Raw genomic sequence first — 27206 nt, forward strand, 5'->3', positions numbered from 1 at the left:
TATTGTCCTTTTAACAATACTACATCTCTCAAACTATGACCATGACATACTGTTTCCTTTATTTACGCCCTTTTTAATATTTTTCATCAGTATTTTGTAGTTTTCAGTGTACAAGTCTTGTACCTTCTTGGTTAACTTTGTTTCTAAATAGTATTTTATTTTTTTAGATGGTGCTATAGATAGAATTGTTTTCTTAATTTTCTTTTCAAATTGTTCTTTTCATGTGTGTAGCAACACAACTGATTTTTGTGTGTTGATGTATCCTGCAACTTTGCAGAATTCATTCGTTAGCTGTAGTGTCTTTCTTGTAGATTATAATCTATCTTTAGGATAATGTCACCTGTGAGTAGACATAGTTTTACATCTTCCTTTGCAGTGGATGCCTTTCTTTTTCTTGCTTGGCTGGAACTTCTACTGCAGTGTTAAATAGCACTGGCAAAAGTGGGTATTTTTGTCTTCTTCCTGATGTTAAGAGGAAAGCTTTCTTTCATCAGTGAATATGATATAAAGCTGTGAATTTTCCATAAATGCCCTTTACCATGTTGAAGAAGTTCTATTCTGTTTTGTGTTTTCTGAATGTATTTATCCTGAAAGGGGGTTGGATTTTGTCATCTGCCTTTCCTGCATCAACTGAGATAATCATGTCCTTTTTTAACTTATTTTATTAATGAAGTGTATTACATTGATTTTCCTTCCTTCCTTCCTTCCTTCCTTCCTTCCTTCCTTCCTTCCTTCCTTCCTTCCTTCCTTCCTTCCTTCCCTTTCTTTTCTTTCTTTTCTTTCTTTTCTTTCTTTTCTTTCTTTTCTTTCTTTTCTTTCTTCTTTTCTTTCTTTTTTTTTTTCATTGATTTTCTTATGTTGAACCACACAAGCATTTCCAGGATAAGTCCCCTTTGGTCACTTGGTCATGGTATATAGTCCTCTTAATATACCATTAAATATATTTTACTGGTGTGTGTGTGTGTAGCTTTGTATCTGTATTCATACGCATCATTCATTCATTCATTTATTCATTTGCATTTTTATTTTTATTTTTTTTAAGAGACAGAGCCTCACTCTTGCCTGGGCTATAGTACAGTGGCACAAGTATTGCTCACTGCAGCCTTAAACTCCCAGGCTCAAGTGATCCTCCCCATTCAGCCTCCTGAGGGTACTACAGCTGTATACCACCATGCCCACTATGCCCAGCCTTTTTTTTTTTTTTTTTGTGGAAACAGGATCTTACTATGTTGCTCATGCTGGTCTTGGACTCCTGGCATCAAGTGATCCACCTTGGCCTCCCAAACCTCTGGGATTACAGGTACTATCCACCATGCCCAGCCTCAGTCTAAAACTATTAACTGTAGGAACTGTCAGTTTCTCCCTTGCATTCTGTCAGTGTTTGCTTTAAATGTTTCAGAATGCTGCTTGGTACATATATAGTTATAATTTTTATAGCTTATTGATGGAACGACCGTTTATTCATATATAGTATCCTTCTTTATCTCTTGTAACAGCTTATATCTTAATCTATTTTGGGTGAAATTAGTATAGCCACTCCAGTTCTCTTTTGGTGGCTGTTTTCATGGAATATTTTTTGTCAGCCTTTCAGTTTTAATTTATTTGTGTCTTTGGATCTAAAGTCAGTTTGTTTTGGACAGTGTGTAGTTAGATCATGTTTTTAAAAAATCTATTCTGAAGCTGGGTGGTTCACACCTGTAATCCCAGCACTTTGGGAGGATCTCTTGAGCCCAGGAGTTGGGGACCAGCCTGGTCTACAAAGTGAGACTCCATTTCTACAAAAAAAATAAAAATAAAAATAGTTGGGTGTGGTGGTATGTGCTTGTGGTTCCAGCTACTTGGGAGGCTGAGGCAGGAGGATCCCTTGAGCCCAGGAGGTCAAGGCGGCAGTGAGTCATGTTTGTGCCACTGCACTCCAGCCTAGGTGACAGAGCAAGACCCTGTCTAAAATAAATAAATAAATAAATAAATAAATAAATAAATAAATAAAATAAAATCCATCCTGCCAGCCTCTGCCTTCTGATTGATGAGTTCAATCAATTATCAATTAAAGTAATCACCGACAAGGAAGCACTTCTGCCATACTGCATTTTGTTTTCTGTATGTTGTATACCTTCTTTGGTCCCATATTCCCTTTATTACTGTCTTCTTTGTTTTTTGTTGATTTTTTTTTTTTTTTTTTCCCGAGACGGAAGTCTTGCTCTGTTGCCCAGGCCGGAGTGCAGTGGCACGATCTTGGCTCACTGCAAGCTCCTCCTGGGTTCAAGTGATTCTCATGCCTCAGCCTCCCAAGTAGCTGGGACTACAGGTACGTGCCACCATACCCAGCTAACTTTTGTGTCTTTAGTAGAGATGGAGTTTTGCCATGTTGGCCAGGCTGGTCTTGAACTGCTGGCCTCAAGTGATCCACCCGTCTCGGCCTCCCAAAGTACTGGGATTACAGGCCTGAGCCCACTGTGCCCGGCCTGATTTTTATAGTGAATCATTTTTATTCACTTCTCATTTCCTTCTGTGTATATTTTTTAGATATTGTCTTGGCAGTTAACCATGGGGATTACTTTCACATTCTAAATTAATGGCAAACTAGTTTAAATTGATTCCTTCCTAACTTCAATATCTTATGAAAACTTTGCTTCTACCTAGCACGTTACTCATCCCCTTTATGTTGTTGTCACAGGTTACGTCTTTATACATTGTATGCTCATAACGTAAATTTATATTTAGTTCTTATCCATTTATCTTTTAAGTCCCACATGAAGTAAAAAAATGGAGTTACAAAGCAAACATACAATGACCCTGGCTTTTATATTTGTCTATATAGTTAACCTTATTGGAAATCTTTATTTTTTCCTCCAGATTTGAGTCTAGTTTCTTTTCATTTCATCTTGAGAGACACCCTTCAGTGCTTCCTGTATAGCAAGCCTAGTAGTAACAAACTCAGCATTTGTTTTTCTGAGATTGTCTTCATTTCTCTTTCATTTTGAAGGACCGTTTTACCAGCTAGATAATTCTCAGATGATAGTTTTTTCTTTCAGGAATTTATATGTGTCATCCATATGTCTTCAGGCCTTCAATTGATTTCTAAGGAGATATCAGCTCCTAATATTAATGAGGATCTCTTGTAACGTAAAAATGCCACAAAACTTTCCCACCATTTGAAGTTGCCTTTTTCCTGATTTAGCATTTACTTGGTTACTGTAAACCTTTCATTGTTTTCCAGAGTTCAACAAGGTTGATTTTTATAGTTCTTGTTTTTTGGTGTTTCTGTGGGGAGACATTTTGGAGCTGTATACGCCACCATTTGGTTATGTCACTCAACACTGTTAACTGAATGGACCTGTTGTCCATTCAAGAATGACAGCAAAATGAGATATGCAAAGAAACAGGAACAATGTGACCCATGCACAGGACTAACAACAGGCAACACAGTAATATGGTTTCCATTTAAGTTGGCAGAAAACGGGTTATCTGGTGCAGATCAGTGTATGTTGTGTAATTTGAGGAATAGCCAGTAAAATAATGAAAAATGAACAAAACCTTGGGAAATGGATATCACTAGTTGCACCAGCATATACAAATGGGAGTATCAATATGAGAGAACAGAAAGGGAAAGAAAAATTTTTTGAGGAATTCACAGAAACACCCACAATTTGTTGAAGAACACTAATATATTCATCCAAGAAGCTCAACAAACTCATAGGAGGATAAATGCAAAGAGATTTATACCCAGATATGTCATAATGAAAGATGCTTTTATCATGCTCTTGTTTAACCTGCCTTATAAAAGTGACAATACAAGTGCTGGTGAGGATTTAGAGGAACTGAATTGTTCATACATTTTTGATGGCATGTGAAATGCTACAGTCGTTCTAGAAAATAGTTTGTCAGTTCGATTTAAAACTAAAAACAGCATACATCTGTGGGGGCGTGCCCAAGGTGGCCAAATAGGAACAGCTCCAGCCTCTAGCTCCCAGCGTGAGCGACACAGAAGATGGGCGATTTCTGCATTTTCAACTGAGGTACTGGGTTCATCTCACTGGGGCGTGTTGGACTGTTGGCGCTGGTCCGCGGGTGCATCCCGACCAGTGAGAGCTGAAGCAGGGCGAGGCATCGCCTCACCTAGAAGCGCAAGGGGGAAGCAAATTCCTTTTCCTAGCTAAAGGAAATTGAAGCACACAACACCTGGAAAATCGGGTAACTCCCACCCTAATACTGCGCTTTACCAAGGGTCTTAGCAAACGACACACCAGGAGATTATATCCCACACCTGGCCCAGAGGGTCCCACGCCCACCGAGCCTTCCTCATTGCTAGCACAGCAGTCTGAGATCTAACTGCAAGGTGGCAGCGAGGCTGGGGGAGGGGCACCCCCCATTGCTGAGGCTTAAAGTAGGTAAGCAAAACCGCTGGGAAGGTCGAATTGGGCGGAGCTCGCCACAACTCAAGGAGGCCGGCCTGCCTCTGCAGACTCCTCCTCTGGGGACAGGGCATAGCTAAACAAAAAGCAGCAGAAACCCCGGCAGAGGTAAATGTCCCTGTCTGATAGCTTTGAAGAGAGCAGTGGATCTCCCAGCATGGAGTTTGAGATCTGAGAATGGACAGACTGCCTGCTCAAGTGGGTCCCTGACCCCTGAGTAGCGTAACTGGGAGACATCCCCCACTAGGTGCAGACCGACATCTCACACCTCACATGGCAGGGTACACCCCTGTGATGAAGCTTCCAGAGCGAGAATCAGACAGCAGCACTTGCTGTTCAGCAATATTCTATCTTCTGCAGCCTCTGCTGCTGATACCCAGGCAAACAGGGTCTGAAGTGGACCTCAGGCAAGCTCCAACAGACCTGCAGCTGAGGGTCCTTACTGTTAGAAGGAAAACTAACAAACAGAAAGGACACCGACACCAAAACCCCATCAGTACATCACCATCATCAAAGACCAAAGCAGATAAATCCACAAAGATGGGGAAAGAGTAGTGCAGAAAAGCTGGAAATCCAAAAACTCAGAGCGCATCTCCCCACCAAAGGAACGCAGCTCATCGCCAGCAACGGAACAAAGCTGGCCAGAGAATGACTTTGACAAGTTGAGAGAAGAAGGCTTCAGTCTATCACACTTCTCAGAGATAAAGGAGGAACTACGTAACCAGCGCAAAGAAACTAAAAATCTTGAAAAAAGAATGGATGAATGGATAACTAGAATAATCAATGCAGAGAAGACCTTGAAAGAACTGACAGAGATGAAAACCATAACACGAGAACTACGTGACAAATGCACAAGTTTCAGTAACCGACTCGATCAACTGGAAGGAGGAGTATCAACGATTGAAGATCAAATGAATGAAATGAAGTGAGAAGAGAAGTGTAGAGAAAAAAGAGTAAAAAGAAATGAACAAAGCCTCCAAGAAGTACGGGATTATGTGAAAAGGCCAAATCTGCGTCTGATTGGTGTGCCTGAAAGTGAGGGGGAAAATGGAACCAAGTTGGAAAACACTCTGCAGGATATCATCCAGGAGAACGTCCCCAACCTAGTAAGGCAGGCCAACATTCAAATTCAGGAAATACAGAGAACGCCACAAAGATACTCCTCGAGAAGAGCAACTCCAAGACACATAATTGTCAGATTCACCAAAGTTGAAATGAAGGAAAAAATGTTAAGGGCAGCCAGAGAGAAAGGTTGGGTTACCAACAAAGGGAAGCCCATCAGACTAACAGCAGATCTCTCGTCAGAAATTCTACAAGCCAGAAGAGAGTGGGGGCCAATATTCAACATTCTTAAAGAAAAGAAATTTAAATCCAGAATTTCATATCCAGCCAAACTAAGTTTCATAAGTGAAGGAGAAATAAAATCCTTTACAGAGAAGCAAATGCTGATTTTGTCACCACCAGGCCTGCCCTACAAGAGATCCTGAAGGAAGCACTAAACATGGAAAGGAACAGCTGGTACCAGCCATTGCAAAAACATTTCAAAATGTAAAGTCCATCTATTCTAGGAAGAAACTGCATCAACTAGCGAGCAAAATAACCAACTAATATGATAATGACAGGATCAAGTTCACACATAACAATATTAACCTTAAATGTAAATGAACCAAATGGTCCAATTAAAAGACACAGACTGGGAAACTGGATCAAGAGTCAAGACCCATCAGTTTGCTGTATTCGGGAGACCCATCTCACATGCAGAGACACACATAGGCTCAAAATAAAGGGATGGAGGAAGATCCACCAAGCAAATGGGAAACAAAAAAAAGCAGGAGTTGCAATCCTAGTCTCTGATAAAACAGACTTTAAACCATCAAAGATCAAAAGAGACAAAGAAGGCCATTACATAATGGTAAAGGGATCAATTCATCAGGAAGAGCTAACTATCCTAAATATACATGCACCCAGTAGAGGAGCACCCAGATTCATAAAGCAAGTCCTTAGAGACTTACAGAGAGACTTAGACTCCCATACAATAATAATGGGAGACTTCAACATCCCCCTGTCAACATTAGGCAGATCGATGAGACAGAAAGTCAACAAGGATATCCAGGAATTGAACTCAACTCTGCACCAAGCAGACCTAATAGACACCTACATAACTCTCCACCCCAAATCAACAGAATATACATTCTTCTCAGCACCACATCGCACTTATTCCCAAATTGACCACATAGTTGGAAGTAAAGCACTCCTCAGCAAATGTACAAGAAGAGAAATTATAACAAACTGTCTCTCAGACCACAGTGCAATCAAAGTAGAACTCAGGACTAAGAAAATCAATCAAAACTGCTCAACTACATGGAAACTGAACAACCTGCTCCTGAATGACTACTGGGTACATAACGAAATGAAGGCAGAAATAAAGATGTTCTTTGAAACCAATGAGAACAAAGATACAACATACCAGAATCTTTGGGACACATTTAAAGCAGTGTGTAGAGGGAAATTTATAGCACTAAATGCCCACAAGAGAAAGCAGGAAAGATCTAAAATTGACACCCTAATATCACAATTAAAAAGGATATGAACAGACACTTCTCAAAAGAAGACATTCATCCAGCCAACAGACATATGAAAGAATGCTCATCATCACTGGCCATCAGAGAAATGCAAATCAAAACCACAATGAGATACCATCTCACACCAGTTAGAATGGCAATCATTAAAAAATCAGGAAACAACAGGTGCTGGAGAGGATGTGGAGAAATAGGAACACTTTTACACTGTTGGTGGGATTGTAAAGTAGTTCAACCATTGTGGAAAACAGTATGGCAATTCCTCAAGGATCTAGAACTAGAAATACCATTTGACCCATCCGTCCCATTACTGGGGATATACCAAAAGGATTATAAGTCATGCTGCTATAAAGACACATGCACACGTATGTTTATTGCAGCACTATTCACAATAGCAAAGACTTGTAATCAACCCCAATTTCCATCAGTGACAGACTGGATTAAGAAAATGTGGCACATACACACCATGGAATACTATACAGCCATAAGAAAGGATGAGTTTGTGTCCTTTGTAGGGACATGGATGCTGCTGGAAACCATCTTTCTCAGCAAACTATCGCAAGAACAGAAAACCAGATGCCGCATGTTCTCACTCATAGGTGGGAATTGAACAATCAGATCACTTGGACACAGGAAGGGGAACATCACACACCGGGTCCTATTGTGGGGAGGGGGTAGATGGGAGGGATAGCATTAGGAGATATACCTAATGTAAATGACGAGTTAATGGGTGCTGCTCACCAACATGGTACATGTATACATGAGTGACAAACCTGCATGTTGTGTACATGTACCTTGGAACTTAAAGTATCATTAAAGAAAAAAAAGCTAGAAACAAACTTAGCATGTGAACCACTAGTTGCACTGTTAGACATTTATCCTTGATAAATAAAAACTTATGTTCCATCAAAAAAATTTCATAGCAGTTTTATGGGTAATAGCCAAAACCTGAATAATCCACATGTTGTTGAATGGATAAATAATGTGTGATGTGTCCATATAATGAAGTGTTACCCAATATTAAAAGGGAATGAATGAGCGATACATGCAACATTTTGGATGAATCTCAAGAGATTAAGCTGAGTTTTAAAAAACCCAAACTCAGAAATTTACATATTTGTTCTGGTCCACCCCATAGGATTGTGATGAACCCTCCTATCCCCAAAGTTTGGTCCAGATACCAAAACTAGTAATGGTATCAAGAGTGTAATAAAGAGTTTATTACTTATAGAGACAGGTTTCTAGGGATACCAGAGAAGGCTCCTAAGCAGGTCTAAATGTGGATTGAGAAAGGAGAAGAATGGCTGCTTGTCATTAGGAATTTGGGGTGGGGTGAGCGCACGCAAAAAGGATGGAGTTTATTTGGTTTGAGTTCCCTACTGGCGTTGACGGAGGGACCACCTAAGCTTTATTATTGGCTTGCCCAAATGTAGGGTAAGAGGGGGGATGGGTGGGATTTGAAATCTGTTATCAGCCAGTTATCACAAATGCAATTAAGCTCTTTGTCATAATACCTCATGATTTTATTTGTGTAACAGTCTTGAAATGACAACATAGAGATGGAGAAGAGATTCGTGGTTGCCAGTGTTAGGAAGGCAGAGAGAGTAGGAGATGACTGTAGTTACCATGTGTGGGATCCTTGTGATGGGACTGTTCTGTATCACCAATGTTGTGATTTTCCCAAAAATCTATACATGTGGCAAAATTTATAGAACTAAATGTAGACAAATAATGCATGTGAAACTTGTGAAATCTGAATAAGGTTGATTGAATGAATCAATGTCAGTTCTTGGCTGATATTGAGCTATAGTTCTGCAAATTGTTACCATGGAGAAAACTGGGTGAGGGGTATACAGAATCTTCTCATTATTTCTCCCAGCTGTATGCCAATTTAGGAATTGTCTCCAGGCTGGGTACGGTGGCACATGCCTGTAATCTCAGCACTTTGGGAGGCCAAGGTGGGTGGATCACTTGAACTCAGGAGTTTGAGACCAACCTGGGCAACATGGTGAAACTCCATCTCTACAAAAAATAAAGACATTAGCCAGGTGTAGTGGTGCATGCCTGCTGTCCCAGCTACTTGGGAGGCTGAGGTGGGAGGAACGCTTGAGTCCAGGAGGTCAAGGCTGCAGTAAGCGGTGATGTACCATTTCACTCCAGCCTGGGTGACAGAGTGAGACCTTGCCCCCCACCAAAAAAGAAAAAGAATTGTCTCCAAATAAAAAGTTTTGTAAATTGCCTACCAATTATAAATAATTCTGCTTCTTAACCTTTAATAAAGGTAATAGGCCGAGTGCAGTGGCTCATGCCTGTAATCCCAGCACTTTGGGAGGCTGAGGCGGGCAGATCACGAGGTCAGGAGATGGAGACCATCCTGGCCAACATGGTGAAACCCTGTCTTTACTAAAATACAAAAAATTAGCCAGGTGTGATGGTGTGCATCTATAGTCCCAGCTACTCGGGAGGCTGAGGCAGGAGAATTGCTTGAACCCAGGAGGCGGAGGTTGCACCGAGCCAAGATGGTGCCACTGCACTCCAGCCTGGCAACAGAGCAAGATTCCATCTCAAAAAATAAAATAAAGTAAAGGTAATGGACAAAATCATGTTGTACACTATTTGTTGAAAAATCACAGCCCACTTTCTGTATAAGAGATGCTGGATCTCTTTTATTGCCAGTTTTACTGAATCTCATAAAGGATCTACTGTCCATTACACAGACAATAAAAAATAATGAAACATGAAGGTTGGGAAGTCAAATTGTCATTTTGTGTGCAGACGATTTGATATCTGTACAAGCAGAAGTAAATGTTACACAGAAGTGATTTAAATTAAAACAGTTTAGTGAGGTGGTTGACTATAAGAACAGTGCGTACTATCAGTTGTGTGTTATTTATACACCAGGAAACAAGTATATAAGAAACAATTTTCATGAGAATTATATAATTCACATACTGTACTCTTCACCAAATTTTACGTGTATAAATCAATCATTGTTAGTGTATTTGCAGGATTGTGCAACCTTCCAGACAATTTTTTTTACTTTTTTTTGAGGTTGAGTCTCGCTCTTTCACCCAGGCTGGAGTGCAGTGGTGTGGTCTTGGCTCACTGCAACTACTGCCTCCCGGGCTCAAGCTAAGTCTCCTGCCTCAGCCTCCTGAGTAGCTGGGATTACAGGTGCATGCCACCACACCCGGCTGTTTTTATATTTTCACCATGTTGGCCAGGCTGGCCTCACATTCCTACCTCAGGTTATCCAGGCACCTCAGCCTCCCAAAGTGCTGAGATTACAGGCGTGAGCCACCACACCCGGCCGACAGTTGTTTTTTTGAGACAGAATCTTACTCTTTCGCTCAGGCTGGAGTGCAGTGGCGCGATCTTGACTCGTTGCAACTTCCACCTCCTGTGTTCAAGCGATTCTCCTGCCTCAGCCTCCCGAGTAGCTGGGACTGCAGGTGTGTACCACTATGTCCAGCTAATTTTTTGTGTTTTTAGTAGAGAAGGGGTTTCACCTTGTTGGCCAGGCTGGTCTGGAGCTCTTGACCTCAAGTGATCTGCCTACATAGGCCTCCCAAAGTGCTGGTATTATAGGCATGAGGCACCGCGCCCAGCTGACAGTGTTTCTTAGAACATTGTCATCGTCCCTGAAACAAAGCCAATATCCGTTAGCAATTACTTTCTCTTTCCCCTTTCCTGTAGCCCTTGGTAACCAAAATTGAATATTCTGTGTGGATTTGCCTAATCTGGATGTTTCATAAAAATGGAACTGTCTGTGACCTTTTCTGCCTGGCTCCTTTCTCTTAGCATAACATGTTCAAGGTTCATTTATCAATATTTCACTTGTTTTTTATGGCCATATAACATGGTGTATAGATATACTACATTTTATGTATCCATTTGTCAGTGGATGGACATTTGGTTTTAGTTCTACTTCTTGACTATTATGAATAATTCTGCTGTAAGTGTTCATGTATACGTTTTCACATGGACATGTATTTTCAGTCATTTCAGATATATACCTGGAAGTAGAATGCTGGTTATGTGGTGTCTCTGTGTTCAACTTTCTTGGGAACTGCCTGATTGTTTCTCATAGCAGCCACAGTACTTTACAATCCTGCCAGCAATGCATGAATTTTCCAGTTTCTCCAGTTTGCCAACACTTTTTAATAGTATTATTATTATTTATTATACTAATCCAGTAGTTGTGAAGAGGTATCTCATTGTGGTTTTTTGCATTTCCCAATGGCTAATGATGTTGAACATCTTTTTGTTTTTCTTTTTGAGATGAAGTCTTGCTCTGTCACCCGGGCTGGAGTGCAGTAGCGCGATCTCAGCTCACTGCACCCTCTGCCTCATGGGTTCAAGCAGTTCTCTGCCTCAGCCTCCTGAGTACCTGGGATTACAGGTGCCCACCACCACGTCCAGCTAATTTTTGTATTTTTGGTAGAGACGGGGTTTCACCATCTTGGCCAGGCTGGACTTGAACTCCGGACCTCACGATCCACCCGCCTCGGCCTCCCGAAATGCTGGAAGTAGAGGCCTGAGCCACTGCTCACAGCCTGATGTTGAACATCTTTTTATGCACTCGTTGGCTATTTACGTATCTCCTTTGTCGATTTCAAGCATTCACTTTATTTCATGACTTATAGAAAAATTGGGGAGATAGTAGAATTACCCAGTTCCTGCTGTTGTTGACATATTAAGATGGTACATTTGCAACAGCTGTTGAACTAACATTGGTACATGATTATTGACTAAAGTCCGTATTTTTATTTAGGATCTGCTGATTTTTACCTAATGTCCTTCTTTGTTCCAGGATCCCTTCCAGGGCACCACATTTCATTTAGTTGTCATGTCTCTTTAGACTCCTCTTGGCTATGGTGGTTCCCAGACTTTCCTTGTTTTGGATGACCTTGACAGTTTAGAGGAGTCCTGGTGAGGTATATATAAATCTCGTTTATTGGAATGTGTCTGATGTTTTTCTCAAGATAAGACTGGGATTATAGGTTTTGGGGAAAAGGGCCACAGTGGTAAAGTACCTTTTTTGTCACATTATATCAAGCATGCATACTGTCACCATGTTTTACGACTTTTGATGTTGGCCTTAAATGTCTTGGCAAACATAATGAGTTTGTCCACTATAAAGTTACATCTTTTTCCTATTTTTCATATTGTACACATTGGAACAATGTTACTCTGCACAACTCACGTGTCAGAAGTGAAGATTTATGAATTTTATTGCTGTTGTTTTTTAGAGCACTTTCTTTCTGTCACTACAAGATGGTCCAGTCTCATCTTGTGTATTTCCTTTCTGAAATCAGCCATCATTTCTTCAGGTAATCCTGGTTCTTTTTATTTGAGAATGATATTAGAAACCAAGATAGGGGCTAAGGGTGTGCTTGCAGCAGTAGGGTGTGGCCATCTCAGCTGACAGAACAGGGAAATATACATGTGTATAAACCATGTAATATACTTGTAAATAGTTCTACATGTAACCGTCTGTATCTCTCTTAAGCTAAACATGTGTTTATACTTATACCTTCAACTCTTCATTACCATATGGATCATTCTAACTTTCTTCTGTTGCTTCCCTGTAAATTACCATATCCAACAGTAAGAAATCTGGCTCTAACCATCCATCATCCATTTACTTTCTTTTTTTTTTTTTCTGAGATGGAGTCTTGCTCTGTCACCCAGGTTGCAGTGCAGTGGCATGATCTCAGCTCACGGCAACCTCCACCTCCTGGGTTCAAGTATTTCTCCTGCTTCTGCTTCCCCCGTAGCTGGGGCTACAGGTGCGTACAATAACGCTCAGCCAATTTTTGTGTTTTTAGAAGAGGTGGAGTTTTGCCATGTTGGACAGGCTGGTCTTGAACTCCTGATCTTAGGTGATCCACCTTCCTCGGCCTCCCAAAGTGCTAGGATTAAAGGTGTGAGCCACTGCGCCTGGCCTTCCATTTACTTTCATTATTCTTTTCCTGTATACATGCATGGCACTGTCAGAATTATTAATCATGCCTATGTGGAAAATAGTTTTATAATGTTATCAACTAAAATACAGTACTTATGTGCAGATTTTCCTTTAATCTCACAGACTTCTGTCTCTTTCCAAAGTAATTAAGGTTAGGATTTCCTCCTGCATTGAAGGGGGTCCTTCATTGATACTATTTTTTGCATTTGTAATGCAGCTAGATGGTTTTGGTACAGCATGGCGTTATTACTGGCTCCTGCTGAACCCGTGACTTCAGTGAAATGGGTAATTCCTTGAAATTCGGAGATTACCAAGAGTTACACAGAAGAAATAAGCCATTCAAACAGATCAATATCAGTTAAAGAAATAGAATCCATAAAGCTTTCCTAAAAGAAAAGAAAAAGAAAGAAAGAAAGAAAATAAATTATCAGACTTTTTTGGTTTCATTGGTGATTTCTGTGCAACATTTAAGGAAGAAATATACCAGTTCTCTACAGTGTCTTTCAGAAAAGAGATGCAAAGGGAACCTTCCTAACACTTTTTTAAAAGGCTGTTTTTTCTCTAATCCTAAAAGCATATGAAGACCTTGCAAAGAAGAAAAACCACACACTAATATTCCTCATGAATATAGATGCAAAAATCTAAATAGAATCCAACATTGCATGAAAATAATTAGATGCCATGACCACTCAAGGCTGGTCAGAGTTTGAAAAGCAATTAATGTGGCCGGGTGTGTGCGTTGGCTTATGCCTGTAATCCCAGCACTTTGGGATGCTGATGCAGATGGATCACCTGAGGTCAGGAGTTCGAGACTAGCCTGGCCAATGTGGTAAAACCCTGTCTCTACTAAAAATACTAAAAGCTAGTGTGGTGGAGCGTGCCTGTAATCCCAGCTCCTCTGAAGGCTGAGGCAGGAGAATCGCTTAGAACTTGGAACGCGGAGGTTGCAGTGAGCTGAGATTGTGCCATTGCACTTCAGCCTGGGTGACAGAGCAAGACTCTGTCTCAGAAAGAAAAAAAAAATCAATTTCTGTAACCTGCCACATCAACAGGCTACAGAAGAAAACTATATCATGTCAATTGATGGACAAGAAGCATTTGATAAAATCCAATACCCATTCATGATAAAACTGAGCAAACTAGGAATAGAGAGAAACTTCCTCAACTTGATTACAAAAATCTACAAGAACCCTACTGCTAAGATCATACTGAGTGGTGAGACACTGGATACTTTCTCCCTCAGATAAGGAAACAAGATGTCCTGTCTCTTCACTCTTACTCTGCATCTCATTGGAAATTGTGGGTAATGCCATAAGACAACAAAATAAGAGGCATACAGATGGGAAAGGAAGAAATAAAACTTTATTTGTTCATACAGGCATGATTGCCTAAGGAGAAAATTCTAAAGAACTCCCAAAACTATTAAGTATTTGTAGCAAAGTTGGAGGATAGAAGCTTAAATAGAATGAATTCGTTTTTTCATTATGTAGTTGTGTTATTTGTCCTTTTATTGTTGAGTTGTAAAGAGTTTTTTACATATTCTGTGTAGCAGTCCCTAATTACGTGCATTGTTAGCCAATATTTTTCTCCCATTTGTGGGTTGTCATTTTATTGTCTTTGTACTTGGTAGCAAAAGAGTTTTTCATTCTATGAAGTCTAATTTGTTTTTTCTTTTGTTGCTGGTATTTTTGGTACTTTATCTAAAAGGGCTTTGTCTATCCCCAGGGCATGAAGATCCACTCTTGTATTTTCTTTAAGTAATGGCTTTTAAATGTAGACCTGTGATCCATTTTCAATTAGTTTTTGTATATGGTGTGAGGAAAGGAATAGTTTTGATTGCTTTGCATACAGATATTCAGTTGTCTCAGCATCATTTCTTGAAAAGGTGATTTTTCTTTTTTCTTTTCTTTTTTTTTTGAGAGGGAGTCTCACTCTGTCACCCAGGCTAGAGGGCAGTAGTGCGATCTTGGCTCACTGCAACCTCTGCCCCCTGGGTTCAAGCTAGTCTCCTGCCTAAGCCTCCCAAGTAGCTGGGATTACAGGCATGCACCACTACACTCAGCTAACTTTTTTGTATTTTTAATAGAGACCAGGTTTCACCATATTGGCCAGGCTGGTCTCGAACTCCTGACCTTGTGATCTGCCTGCCTCAACCTCCCAAAGTGCTAGGATTACAGGCGTGAGCTACTGTGCCCAGCTGAAAAGGTGATTTTTCAACATTAAATTGTCTTGGCATTATTGTTGAAAATTAACTGAATATATAGTAGTGTTTATTTATGAACTCTCAATTTTATTTCATATGTTTACCTCTATGCCAATATCATACCATCTTGATTATTACAATTTTGTAGCAAATTTTCAAATTGAGACATGTGTGTCTTCTAACTTTCTACTTCTTTTTTAAGATTGTTTTGATTATATTTAGTTCCCTAAATTTCCACATGAAATTTTAGACCAGCTTGTTAATTTCTTCAAAAAGGCAAATGGGATTTTGGTAGGGATTGTGTTGAATTTAGACATTAATTTGGCAGTTATTGCCATCTTAACCGTATGAATGCTGTTCAGTGCCTTTCCATTTATTTAGGCTGTCTTTAATTTCTTCCATCATTGTTTTGTGGTTTTCAGACTATAAGCTCTGTAGTTCCTGAAAGTTATAAGTATTTTATTCTTTTTGATGCTATTGTAAATGGAATTTATTTATTTATTTGAGACAGAGTTTTGCTCTTAACTGCCCAGGGTGGAGTGCGATGGTGCGATCTTGGCTCACTGCAACCTCTTCTTCTGGGATTCAAGTGATACTGCTGTCTCAGCCTCTCAAGTAGCTGGGACTATAGGCACATGCCACCACGACTGGCTAACTTTTTTGTATTTTTAGTAGACACTGGGTTTCACCATGTTGGCCGGGCTGGTCTCAACCTCCTGACATCAGGTGATCCACCCACCTCGGCATCCCAAAGTGCTGGGATTACAGGCTTGAGCCATTATGCCTGGTTGGAATTCTTTTTAAATTTTCATTTATGATTGTTTGTTGTTAGTGAACTTGCACCCTGCAACATTGTTGAACTCTTTTATTAGTTTTAATAGTGTTTTAGCAGATTCTTTAAGATTTTCTATATGCACCAGCAGTCAACTGCAAATATAGTTTCACTTTTTTTTTTTAAATGTGAATTCCCCTTCCCCTTGCTTTTCTTGACTAGAATCTCCTGTATGATGTGTAACCAGCAAGAGGACATTCTTGTCTTCTTTTTGTTCTTAGAGTAAAATCATTGTACCTTTCTTTATTTAGTGTGATGTTAGTGGTGGACTTTTTGTAGATGCCTTTAATCAGGCTGAGGAAGTTTAACTCTTTTCCTGGTTTGCTGATTGTTTTTATAGAGACGATGGGCATTGGATTGTGTTAAATACTTTTTCTCTATATACTGAGATGATCACGTGGTTATTTCTTTTCTACTTAACGTGGTGTATTGATTGATTTTCAAATGATAAACTTTCATTACTAGGATAAATCCCACTTCATCATTGTATGTAATCCTTTTTATATACTACTGGATGAAATTTGCTAGTATTTTGTTGAGGATTTGTAGGTCATGACACATGGATCTGTAGTTTTTTTCATGTCTGATTTTGGTACCAGGGTAGTATTGGGATCATAGAATGAACTGGCAAGTGTTTCTTATTCTTTTGGAGTTTTTGAGTCATTGATAATTCTTTTTAAATGTTTGATAAAATTCTCCAGTGAACACATACGGACCTGGGTTTTGTTTTTGTTTCCGTAATGGTAAGTTTTCTTGTCTGTGTTTTGTCTTTTTTGAGACAGGGCTTCACTGTATGCCCAGACTGGAGTGCAGTGGTGCAGTCATGGCTCACTGCAGCCTAACTTCCCAGGCTCAGGCAATTTTCCCACCTCAGCCTCCCAAGTAGCTGGAATACAGGCATATGCCACCACACCCAGCTAATTTTTTGTATTTTTTTTTTTTGTAGAGATGGGGTTTCACCATGTTGTCTGGGCTGGTCTCAAACTCCTGAGTTGAAGTGATCTGCCTGCCTTGGCCTCCCAAAGTGGTAGGATTACAGGCATGAGCCACTGCATCCCACCTGTAATGGGGAGTTTTAAATTTACAACTTCAATCTTTTTACTTGTATAGGTCTTTTCAGATTTTTCTTTTTCTTGTTGAGTTGGTTTTAGTTGTTTTTGTTTTATGGATTTTTCCATTTTGTTGAAGTTAAATAATTTGTTGGCATACATTGTTCATGATATTCTTTGTAATTATTTTTATTTCTGTAAGAGTAGTAGTAATACATCTTTAATCCCTACATTTGGTAATTTGAATATTCTCTCTTTTTTTTTCAACGTCAGTCTAGTTAGAGGTTTGTATATTTTGTTGATCTTTTCCAGGAATCAGCTATTGTTTTTCTGTTCTCTAATTCATTAATTTTTACTCTATAATCTTTCTGCTTTCCTGCCTTCTGCTTGCTTTGGGTTTGTATTGCTGCTCCTGTCCAAGTGTTTTAAGGTGGAAAATTAGTTTATTGATTTGAGATCTTTTTTAATATGGTTATTACAACTACAGATCTCTCTCTAAGAATTGCTTTATCTGTGTTCCATAAGTTTGAGTATGTCTTCATTTTTATCTCAAAGCATTTTTTCTGATTTCCCTTCTTTTTCTTCTTTGACTCTTTTTTTTTTTTTTTAAACTTTGGAATGTGTTATATAATTTGTGCCTTCTCAAAATTCCTTTGTCTTACTGATTTGTAATTTCCACTGTGGTCAGAGAATCGTTTTAAATTTATTCTGGGGAATGTTTCATGTGTACTTTTGAAGAATACCTATTCCACTGTTTTCGAGTGGAATGTTCTGTCTATATCTCTTAGATCTGGTTGCTTTAGAATGTCATCTGTATCTTCTGTTTCCATGTTTACATTGTGCCCAGTTGTCCTAACCATTATTGAAAATGGGATATTACAGTTTGCAGTAAGTATTGTAGACTTGTATATTTTTTATTTTAATTCTGTCAGTTTTTGCTAGACATACTTTGAGGCTCTGTTAGTAGTACATATGCTTAGAATTGTTATGTCTTCTTTATTGATTGACCCTTTTATTGTTATATTAATAAAATTCCCCTCTTTATCCTTAGGAAAATTTTTGTATTAAAGTGTATTTTGTGTGATATTAGTATAGCTACTCCAGCCTAAAGGTGTCATGTGCCAGATCTGTCTTTTTCTGTTTTCAAATTTTCAACCTGTTTGTATCTATCTCTTATAGACAACAGATGTTTGGATTTTCACACTTTCAACAACCTGAGAATTGTTGCTTTTTGATTGGATTTTCAAATCATTCCCTTTTTCCTGTTATTATTGTTATACAGATGGTTGCTGACTTACAGTGGTTTGACTTATGATTTTTTTAACGTTTCAAGTTGAAAAATTTAACTTTTTTTATTGGGTTTATTGGGTTGAAACCCCTTTGTATGTTCAGGATTTATAAAGGTTCAACTTAACTATTTTTTCTGACTTTACTGGAATGTATTCCGATTTTAAGTGGAAAAACAGTATTTTCAACTAATTTGACTATTATCAGGATGTAACTTGATCGTAAGTCAAGGAGCATCTGTAGTTGGATTTACCTCTGCCATTTTTGTTTGCCATTTCGGTCTCCTGCTTTTTTGGTGCTCTATTCCTTTTACTTCTGCTTTCTTTTACATGACATGAATGTATTTTATTTTATTATTTTTATAGGTTTTGAGGGTACAAGTGCAGTTTTGTTACCCAGACATGTCACATAGAGGTGAAGTCTGGGCTTTTAGTGTGGCCATCAGCAGAATAGTATACATTGCAGCCATCAAGTAATTTCTTACCCTTCACCCTCCTCCCCACCCCTCCAAGTCTCCAGTGTCTCTCATTCTACTCTCTATGTTATGTGTACACAACATGAAATGAATATGTTTTAGTATAACATTTTTTTAAAATTACTATGTCCCTTTGAAAATTTATTTACCTAGTGGTTGCTCTAGAACTTACCTAATAAGTCTTACCTTATCAAAATCTACTTCAGATTTGTACTCCTTAACTCTAGTAAAATACAGAAACATTACTTGTATATAGCTGTACTTCGTCTTCTCCATTTGTTATTTTTATATGTATTACATATATATTTAAAACCCAACAATACATTGTTATACAGGCTGAGCATCCCAAATCCGAAAATCTCAAATGCTCCAAAATCTGAAACTGAGTGCCAACATGCTCAAAATGCTCAAAGAAAATGCTTGTTGGAGTAATTCAGATTTTAGATTTCTGGATTTGGGAAGCTCAACCAGTAAGTATAATGTAAACTTTCCAAAATTTAGAAAAAATCTAAAGTCAGAAACACTTTTGATGACAAGCATTTCAGATAAGGGATACTCAATCTGTAATTGTTACTATGTCATTTGATGTCTTTTTTTTTTTTTTTTTTTTTTAAAGTTCTGTGATATATGTGCAGAACGTGGAGATTTGTTATATAGGTATATGTGTGCCATGGTGGTTGACCCATCCTAAGTTTCCTCCCCTCGCCCCCAACCCCTCAACAGGCCCTAGTTGTGTGTTGTTCTCTTCCCTGTGTTCATGTGTTGATGCCTTTTAAAGAAGCTGAAAGATAGGAAGTATCTATTCATAGAGTTTGTTATACTAACCTTCTTATTCATCATTTCTGCTTCAATTTATTTGTTCGTGTGGATTCAGAGTTACCATCTAGTGTAATTTCCTTACTCCAGCACAGATTTGTTCCTCAGTCTTTTTTTTGCCCCCTGAGATGGAGTCTCACTTTGTTGTCCAGGCTGGAGTGCAGTGGCACTATCTGGGCTCAGTGTAACCTCCAGCCTCCTAGGTTCAAGCAATTCTCCTGTCTCAGTCTCCTGAGTAGCTGGGATTCCAGGCATGCACCACCACACCCAGATAATTTTTGTGTTTTTAGTAGAGACAGGGTTTTGCTGTGTTAGCCAGGCTGTCTCAAACTGCTGACCACAGGTGATCTGCCTGCCTTGGCCTCCCAAAGTGCTGGGATTACAGGCATGAGCCACCACACCCAGCCACTCTATTTTTTTGCTTTATTCTTTTTTTTGTTTGTTTTATTATTTGTTTACTTGTTTATCAGTGTATTTGTGTTTTTGAAACAGGGTCTCTCTGAGTCATTGAGGCTGGAGTGCAGTGGTAGGATTGCAGCTCATTGCAGCCTCAACCTCCTGGACTCAAACAATACTCCCAACTCAGCCTCCTGAGTAGCTGAGACTATAGGTGTGCACCACTATGCCCAGCTGCTTAAACAAATTTTTTTTTAGCGATGGGGTCTCAGTATGTTGCCTAAGCTGATCTTGAACTCCTAGGCTTAAGTGATTCTCCTGCTTCAGCCTCCCAAAGTGTTGGTATTACTGCGTGAGCCACCGTGCCTGGCCTGCCTTATTTGTTAAATATATGGCGTTTCTATATGTTATAGGTTCAACAGTACAGTTATAAACATTGACTTATACATATTTGCATATTAAATTCGGTAGGAAAAGAAAGGAGAGAAAATGTGCCTTTTTTACTCTCTCGTATCACTGCCTTTTCCCACAATAATTGTGGATTTGAACTAGTGTTTGGAATCTCTTGTTTTCACCCTAAAGAACTTCTTTTCTTTCTTTTATGGTTAGTCTACTGGCAATGGATTCTCAAGTTTTTTTGGTTTCTATTTGTTTTTTAATTTGAGGATTTTTAATTTTCACCCTCTGTTTTGCAAATAGTTCTGCTATTTTAGGTGACAGGTGATTAAAAAAAATTTTTTTTTCAGTACACTGAATATGTCACCCTGCCTCCTCCTCGCCTCTACTGTCTCTGATGAGAAGCCATATGTTAATCTTAGGACATTCCCTTGCATGTGAGGAATTGTATTTCTCTTGATGCTTTCAAGATTTTCTCTTCATCAACAAATTTGCATGATTTTGGCCTTTTTTTTTTTTTTAAATGGAACGCTTCACGAACTTGCGTGTCATTCTTGTGTAGCTACTGTGCTAATCTTATTGGTATTGTCCCAGTTTTAGTATATGTGTTGCAAAGTGAGCATAGCCATTCATTTGTTTGAATATTTTTTCTGCTGCTTGATATTTCTCCACTTGTTCTGGTACTTCTGTTATGAATATATTGGTGTAGTTAGTGGTGTTCCTCATTTTTTTGAGGGTTTCTTCATTTTTCATCACTCTTATTTCTCGCTGTTCTTTAGATTACTTAATCTCTATTGATCCATCTTCAGGTCTACTCATTATTTTGCCAGCTACAACCTTTCTTTTCTTTCTTTCTTTCTTTTTTTTTTTTTTTTGAGATGGAGTTTCTCTCTTTTTGCCCAGGCTGGAGTGCAGTGGCACTATCTCGGCTCACTGCAACCTCTGCCTCCTGGGTTCAAGTGATTCTCTTGCCTCAGCCTCCAGAGTAGCTGGGATTACAGACGCATGCACTACCACGCTCAGCTAATTTTTTTGTATTTTTAGTAGAGACGGGGTTTCACCATGTTGGTCATGCTGGTCTTGAACTCCTAACCTTAGGTGATTCGCCTCCCTCGACCTCCCAAAGTGCTGGGATTTTGGGCATGAGCCACCCTGCCCAGCCCAATCTTTTGTTGAGTCATTCAAGTGAGTTTTCCATTGCAGTTATAATTTTTGAATCCAGAATTTTCATTGTATTCTTTTCTGTCTTCCTAGTGATATTTTTCTGTTTGATGAGGTGTCATCATACCTCCCTTTTCTAAGTAGTGTTTCCTTATGAACATATTTATTTTTATTTTTTATTTTGATACGGTCTCGCTCTGTCACCCAGGCTGGAGTTCAGAGGCATGATCTCAGTTCACTGCAACCTCCGCCTCCCAAGTTCAAGACATTCTCTTGCCTCAACCTCCAGAGTAGCTGGGATTACAAGTGCCTGCCACCATGCTCAGCTAATTTTTGTGTTTTTAGTAGAGATGGGGCTTCACCATGCTGGCCAGGTTGGTCTTGAACTCCTGACCTCAGGTGATCCATCTGCCTTGACCTCCCAAAGTACTGGGATTATGGGTGTGAGCCACCGTGCCCGGTCTGAACATATTTATAATACCTGCTTTGAGGTCAGCTAAGTCTGATATCTGGATCTTTCCAAGGGCAGTTGCTGTAGCCTGCCATTTTTCCTGTATATAGGTGACAGTTTCCTGTTTCTTTGTATGTCTTGTAATTTTTTAATTGAAGAGTAGACATTTTAGAGAATACTTTGTGCTTTCTGTAGATACTGGTTCCTCTGTTCTCTCTAGACTTGTTGTTTCTTATTTAGGTGACTTGACTGTACTATTTGAGAGAAGCTTTTTCACTCCCATTGGATTCTCACTGATGTTGCTTGTCAGAGGGCTCCGCCTTGGAAATGCACACTGCCTTTAGGATGGCAGTGGTGTTAACAGTGCTGTCTTTGAATGTCTCTTTCTGTGATTGCTGTGTTAGCCTGTCTGCGTCTATTGGTGTTACACTTGGCTGATAGCCACTACTGATTGTTGACGTGTTGCTCTATTTGTTTTCAACACTGTCCTGGACCATATGTTGCTCTTAGATTGCTCTTGTTAAATTTGGGTTCCTTCTAGAGGGTTGCCTTTGAGGCTTTGAGTTTGCTTTTTATGTTGCTATTCTGAAAGTCAACTCCTAGAAAATATAAATTTAAAAATCATTACTGTAGAAAATCTGTGTATGTATTTGTATGAGCGTTTCTGGTAGATAAGAACACATCTAATTGCCCTGGATGTCTCTTCTTAGCCATCTCTTTTCCTTGCTCTCTCCAGTAAACTTTCATTTGGTCTGTGGTTTAGCTTGTTGCTGTCGTAGAACTGCCACCCTCTTCTTAATTGGTTATCATTGAATTTCCATTCTTTTTGAGGGTGGCCTCAGGCTTGCACTCACCCACACTCTGTTCTGAACAAAGTGAGTTTTCTGGAGGAGAATTTTGGAACTCTCTGTCCTTACAGGTGGCCCTAGGTCAGAGTCCTGCTCCATTATTCTGAATCTGGAGGCTACAGCAGTGTTTTGCTTTTCTTTGGGTGGGTGATACTGTGCTTTATGATCAAAGATCTGGGTTGGGGCAGTAGTCTCTGGTCTTCTTGGTTTATTTTGGAATCTGTTCTCAATGAGCTAGGTGGGCATTGTACTCCACTATTCTCAGACTGCCATGACTGGGCTGGATATTTTCATTGGGGTGGTAGAGGAAGCTGGCTTAAGGCCTTTTGGCAATTCTTTCCTAGAACTTGAAGTTGTGGGGGTTGAGGAGTGCTGGTGGCTTGCAGAAGATAGATGCACACACAGAGAGGTCTGGAGATCTGCAAAGGGGCCTCCATGAATGTTCAGCAAAGTGTTAATCAGCTCATGTATATGAGGAAATGAGTGAAATGAGTTTTGAAAAGAAGCAGAGGAAACAGTACACAGTACTCGCATAGGGCCTGGAAAAGGACTGATCCTGCCAGCCAGAGTGGAAAAATTCATAATTCAGAGTACTGGGTAGAGTATTTAGAAAGGTCTTTTCTCGGTGGTGAGGAGTAATGTTCCCCAAACTGAGCATTCCTCCAGATTTGCCTAACAAATAATAAAAGCAAGACCTGAAAGTATCACATTGTTTCCAGATGACTTAGTGTATCCTAGAACAAAGCACAAAAATACTTACAGGAAGTCAAAAGTACCCAGCATCCAACCAAGTAAAACTCTCAGTCTCCCATCCATTGAAATATTACCAGACTTACAGACATATGGGAAAACATGAGCTTTCTCAAAGAGACTAACCAGGAAATTGAAATGGACTCAGAATTGCCATAGATAGTAGAATTAACTGACAAGTTCTTTGAAAAGAGTATTAAAACTGGGTTCTATATGTTCTAAAACTTAAGTAGAGACACGAAAGATTAAAAAAAAAAAAAACGCCACACCAAAATTCAGTATAATAGAAAAGATAGAAATCAGATTTCTAGAAATGAAAACTGTAATGCTTGAGATGAAAAATACATGGCCAGCCATTGGTGTCTCACATCTGTAATCCCTGCACTTTGGGAGGCCAAGGCAGGTGGATCTCCTGAGCTCAGGAGTTTGAGACCAGTCTGGGCAACATGGTGAAACCTCATCTGTAGCAAAAATGCAACAACAAAAAAATTAGCTGGGTGTTTTGGTGCATGCCTTTGGTCCTAGCTACTTGGGAGGCTGAGGTGGGAGGATCACTTGAGCCTGGGAGGTGGATGTTTTAATGAGCCGAGATTGCGCCTCTGCACTGCCCCTGGGTGACGGAGTGAGACCCTGTCTCCTCTCCTGCCCCGAAAAAAGAACACATAGGACAAGAACTGATGGCAGTTTAAACATTGCAGAAGAAAAAGATGAGTGAACTTAAACACACAGTAATAGAAGCCATCCAAATAAAACAGAGAAAAAGCATATTTGAAAAATAAGCAAGACCTTGGGCCAGGTGCGGAGACTCATGTCTGTAATCCCAGCACTTTGGGAGGCCAAGGCAGGTGGATCACGAGGTCAAGAGATCGAGATTATCTTGGCCAACATGGTGAAACCCTGTCTCTACTAAAAATAACAAAATTAGCCGGGCATGGTGGCAGGCGCCTGTAGTCCCAGCTACTCGGGAGGCTGAGGCGGGAGAATCACTTGAACATGGGAGGCAGAGGTTACAGTGAGCCGAGATGGCACCACTGCCCTCCAGCCTGGGGACAGAGTGAGACTGTGTCTCAAAAAAAGAAAAAAAAAAAACAAGCCCCTGTGAGCTTTAGGGGAACTTCAAGTAGTCTCTAACACACATGGAATTGGAGTCTGTAAAAGGAAAGTGGGAAAAGAACAGAAAACATTATTTTGAGAATGATGAAAAAATTTCCAAATGTGATGGGAACCTACTGATCATCAAACCCTGAGCACAAGAGGCATGAAGAAAACTACACCAAGCCTCATGAATCATAACCAGAATGCTCTAAATCAGTGTTAAAATGAAATCCTCAAAGCAGCCAGAGATAAAGGACATGTTTTATGGAGGAACAAAGGTAATGATGATAGCAGATTTCTCCTTAAATGAGGCAACAGAGAAAATAGTAGAACATTATTTTTAGTTTTAAAAGCAAAAAAATTCAATGTAGAGTTGTATACTCCGTAAAAATAGCTATAAGAAACAGTGAAGAAATAAGGACGTTCCAGATAAACAAAGCTGAAAGATTTCCTCTCCAGCAGACCTGCACCACAAGAGGTGTTCTGATGTCTGATGGAAATCTGGATCTACCTAGGGGGCTGAAGGACAGGAAATGTTGACTACTTGGATATATAGACAAGATATTTTTCTTTATGTAAATCTGTAGAAAGGATACTCACTTTTTACAAAACATCAAATGTATTGTGGGGTTTATAACATATGTTTAAAATATATGACAATCATAGCCTAAAAAGGCTATGAAAAAGAAGTAAAGTATATACTATTGGAAGACCCATGTATGTACTATTACTGAAAAGTACACTGATTAAAGCTTTTATAAACATTGATGATCACAGAAAATATAAATGGTCTAAGACACCCCATTTAAAGGCAGATATTTCTGGATAAGATGAATAAAAATAAGATCCAATCATGCTGCCTATGAAGGAAACATGTTAGATTCAAAGACAAATAGATAAAAAGAATGGGAAAATCTGACAGCCCGATGAAGTAGCTTTCAGAACCAGGAATACTAGTGATGAAGATTTTTTTTCATATTGATAGAGATCAGTTCATCGAGAGGATTTAACAATCCTCAACTTTAGGTTAGTAACAGATTTACAAAATATTTGAGGCAAAATCTGATAGACCTGGAAGGATAAATAGATCCACAGTTACAATCAGAGGTTTTAGCATCCTTTTAATAATTGATAAAACAGGAAATGGAAAAGGAGCAAAGGTATAATAGACTTAACCCTAAATAACTTAATTGACATTTATAAAATATTCTTCTGCACCCTCCTCCCCAAATAAAACAGTGGAATATACATTCTTTTCAAGGACAGATGAATGAATATATCAACAAAGGTAAATCACATTCTTGATTATAAAGCAAATCTTAATAAATGTAAAAGGATTGAAGTCATATATTTTCTCCCACGATAAGGGGTTTAAGTTTAGTTAAATTAAAAATCAATGACAGAAGTATCTATAAAATCCCTAATAGTTGGAAACTGAATATGCTTCTACATAATGGATGCTTCAAAGAAGAGTTTGAAGGGGGAATTAGGAAGTATTTTGAACTTTGGGTTATAACAGAATTTATGGGAAATTTACATATAGGAAATTTATAGGAAATATAAAATACATATAATACTCATTGATTTCATTGTTTTCCATTTTGATCCTTACTCCTTTTTTCTACTTGCTTTTGCTTTTTTCTAGCTTTTTAAGGTGGAAGCACCTGAAGTCATTGATTTGAGATCTTTCTTATGCAACACAAATAAGCATTGTGTTTGTATTATGTACGTATATATCTACCATATGTAAATGCATATAAAGTTTCTCATATATGGGATATAATGTATTATGTGTAATATATATTAATGTGTAAATTTCACATATAGGGAATTTCATATGTGCATGTATTTATGCATATATATATATATATCTGCTATACACATGTATGAAGTTTAACTTGGATAATAAGAAAGGTCTAAATCAGGGGTCTTAGCTATTTCCACTTGGAGAATGTAGAAGACAAATCCGTATAATAGTAGAAGAAAGGAAATAACAAAAAGCAAAACGGAGAACAATATAATCTGTAAAAACAGAAAAACAGTTGAGAAAATCAGTGAAACCAAAAGCTGTTTCATTGAGAAGATCGATAAAATGGATAAACTTCTAGGTGGAACAGATTATCAGTATCAAAAATAAGAATGATGAATCACTGAAGATTCTATAGATACTATGAAGGAAGTGAGGAAATACTATACCTGTAAGTTATCAATTTGACGATTTTGATGAAGTTTCTTTCGGATAAACAGCTACTACCACTTACTCCAAAACAAATAGATAACCTTTCCACAAAGAAAAACCCAGGTCCCTAGATGCTTTAGTAGTGAATTCCAGCAAACGATTAATAGCACCACTTCTACACAAACTTTTCCAGAAAATTCAGGAAGAGGGAGTACTTCCTAAATCATTCTTTGAGTCCAGCATTGCCCTAATAATAAAACCACACAAAGACATGCAAGGAAAGAAAGCTATAGACCAGTGTCCTTC

At 39.0% G+C, this 27206-nt stretch overlaps 1 protein-coding gene and 1 non-coding gene across 2 annotated transcripts in view; one reads left to right on the plus strand and one right to left on the minus strand.

Annotated features, from left to right (window-relative positions):
- LOC105463226 (zinc finger protein 33A) overlaps positions 1–27206 on the plus strand; it is a 52966-nt gene that overhangs the window by 15992 nt on the left and 9768 nt on the right. The window contains 1 exon segment of the mRNA XM_011710209.3: positions 12247–12327. Within this exon segment, the coding sequence (XP_011708511.3) occupies positions 12247–12327 (81 nt within the window).
- On the minus strand, positions 20934–21039 carry LOC112423400 (U6 spliceosomal RNA). Its single transcript, XR_003013875.2, has one exon. It is a non-coding gene; the product is annotated as a U6 spliceosomal RNA (small nuclear RNA).

Source organism: Macaca nemestrina, chromosome 9 (assembly GCF_043159975.1).
Source record: "Macaca nemestrina isolate mMacNem1 chromosome 9, mMacNem.hap1, whole genome shotgun sequence".
NCBI classification, from domain to species: domain Eukaryota; kingdom Metazoa; phylum Chordata; class Mammalia; order Primates; family Cercopithecidae; genus Macaca; species Macaca nemestrina.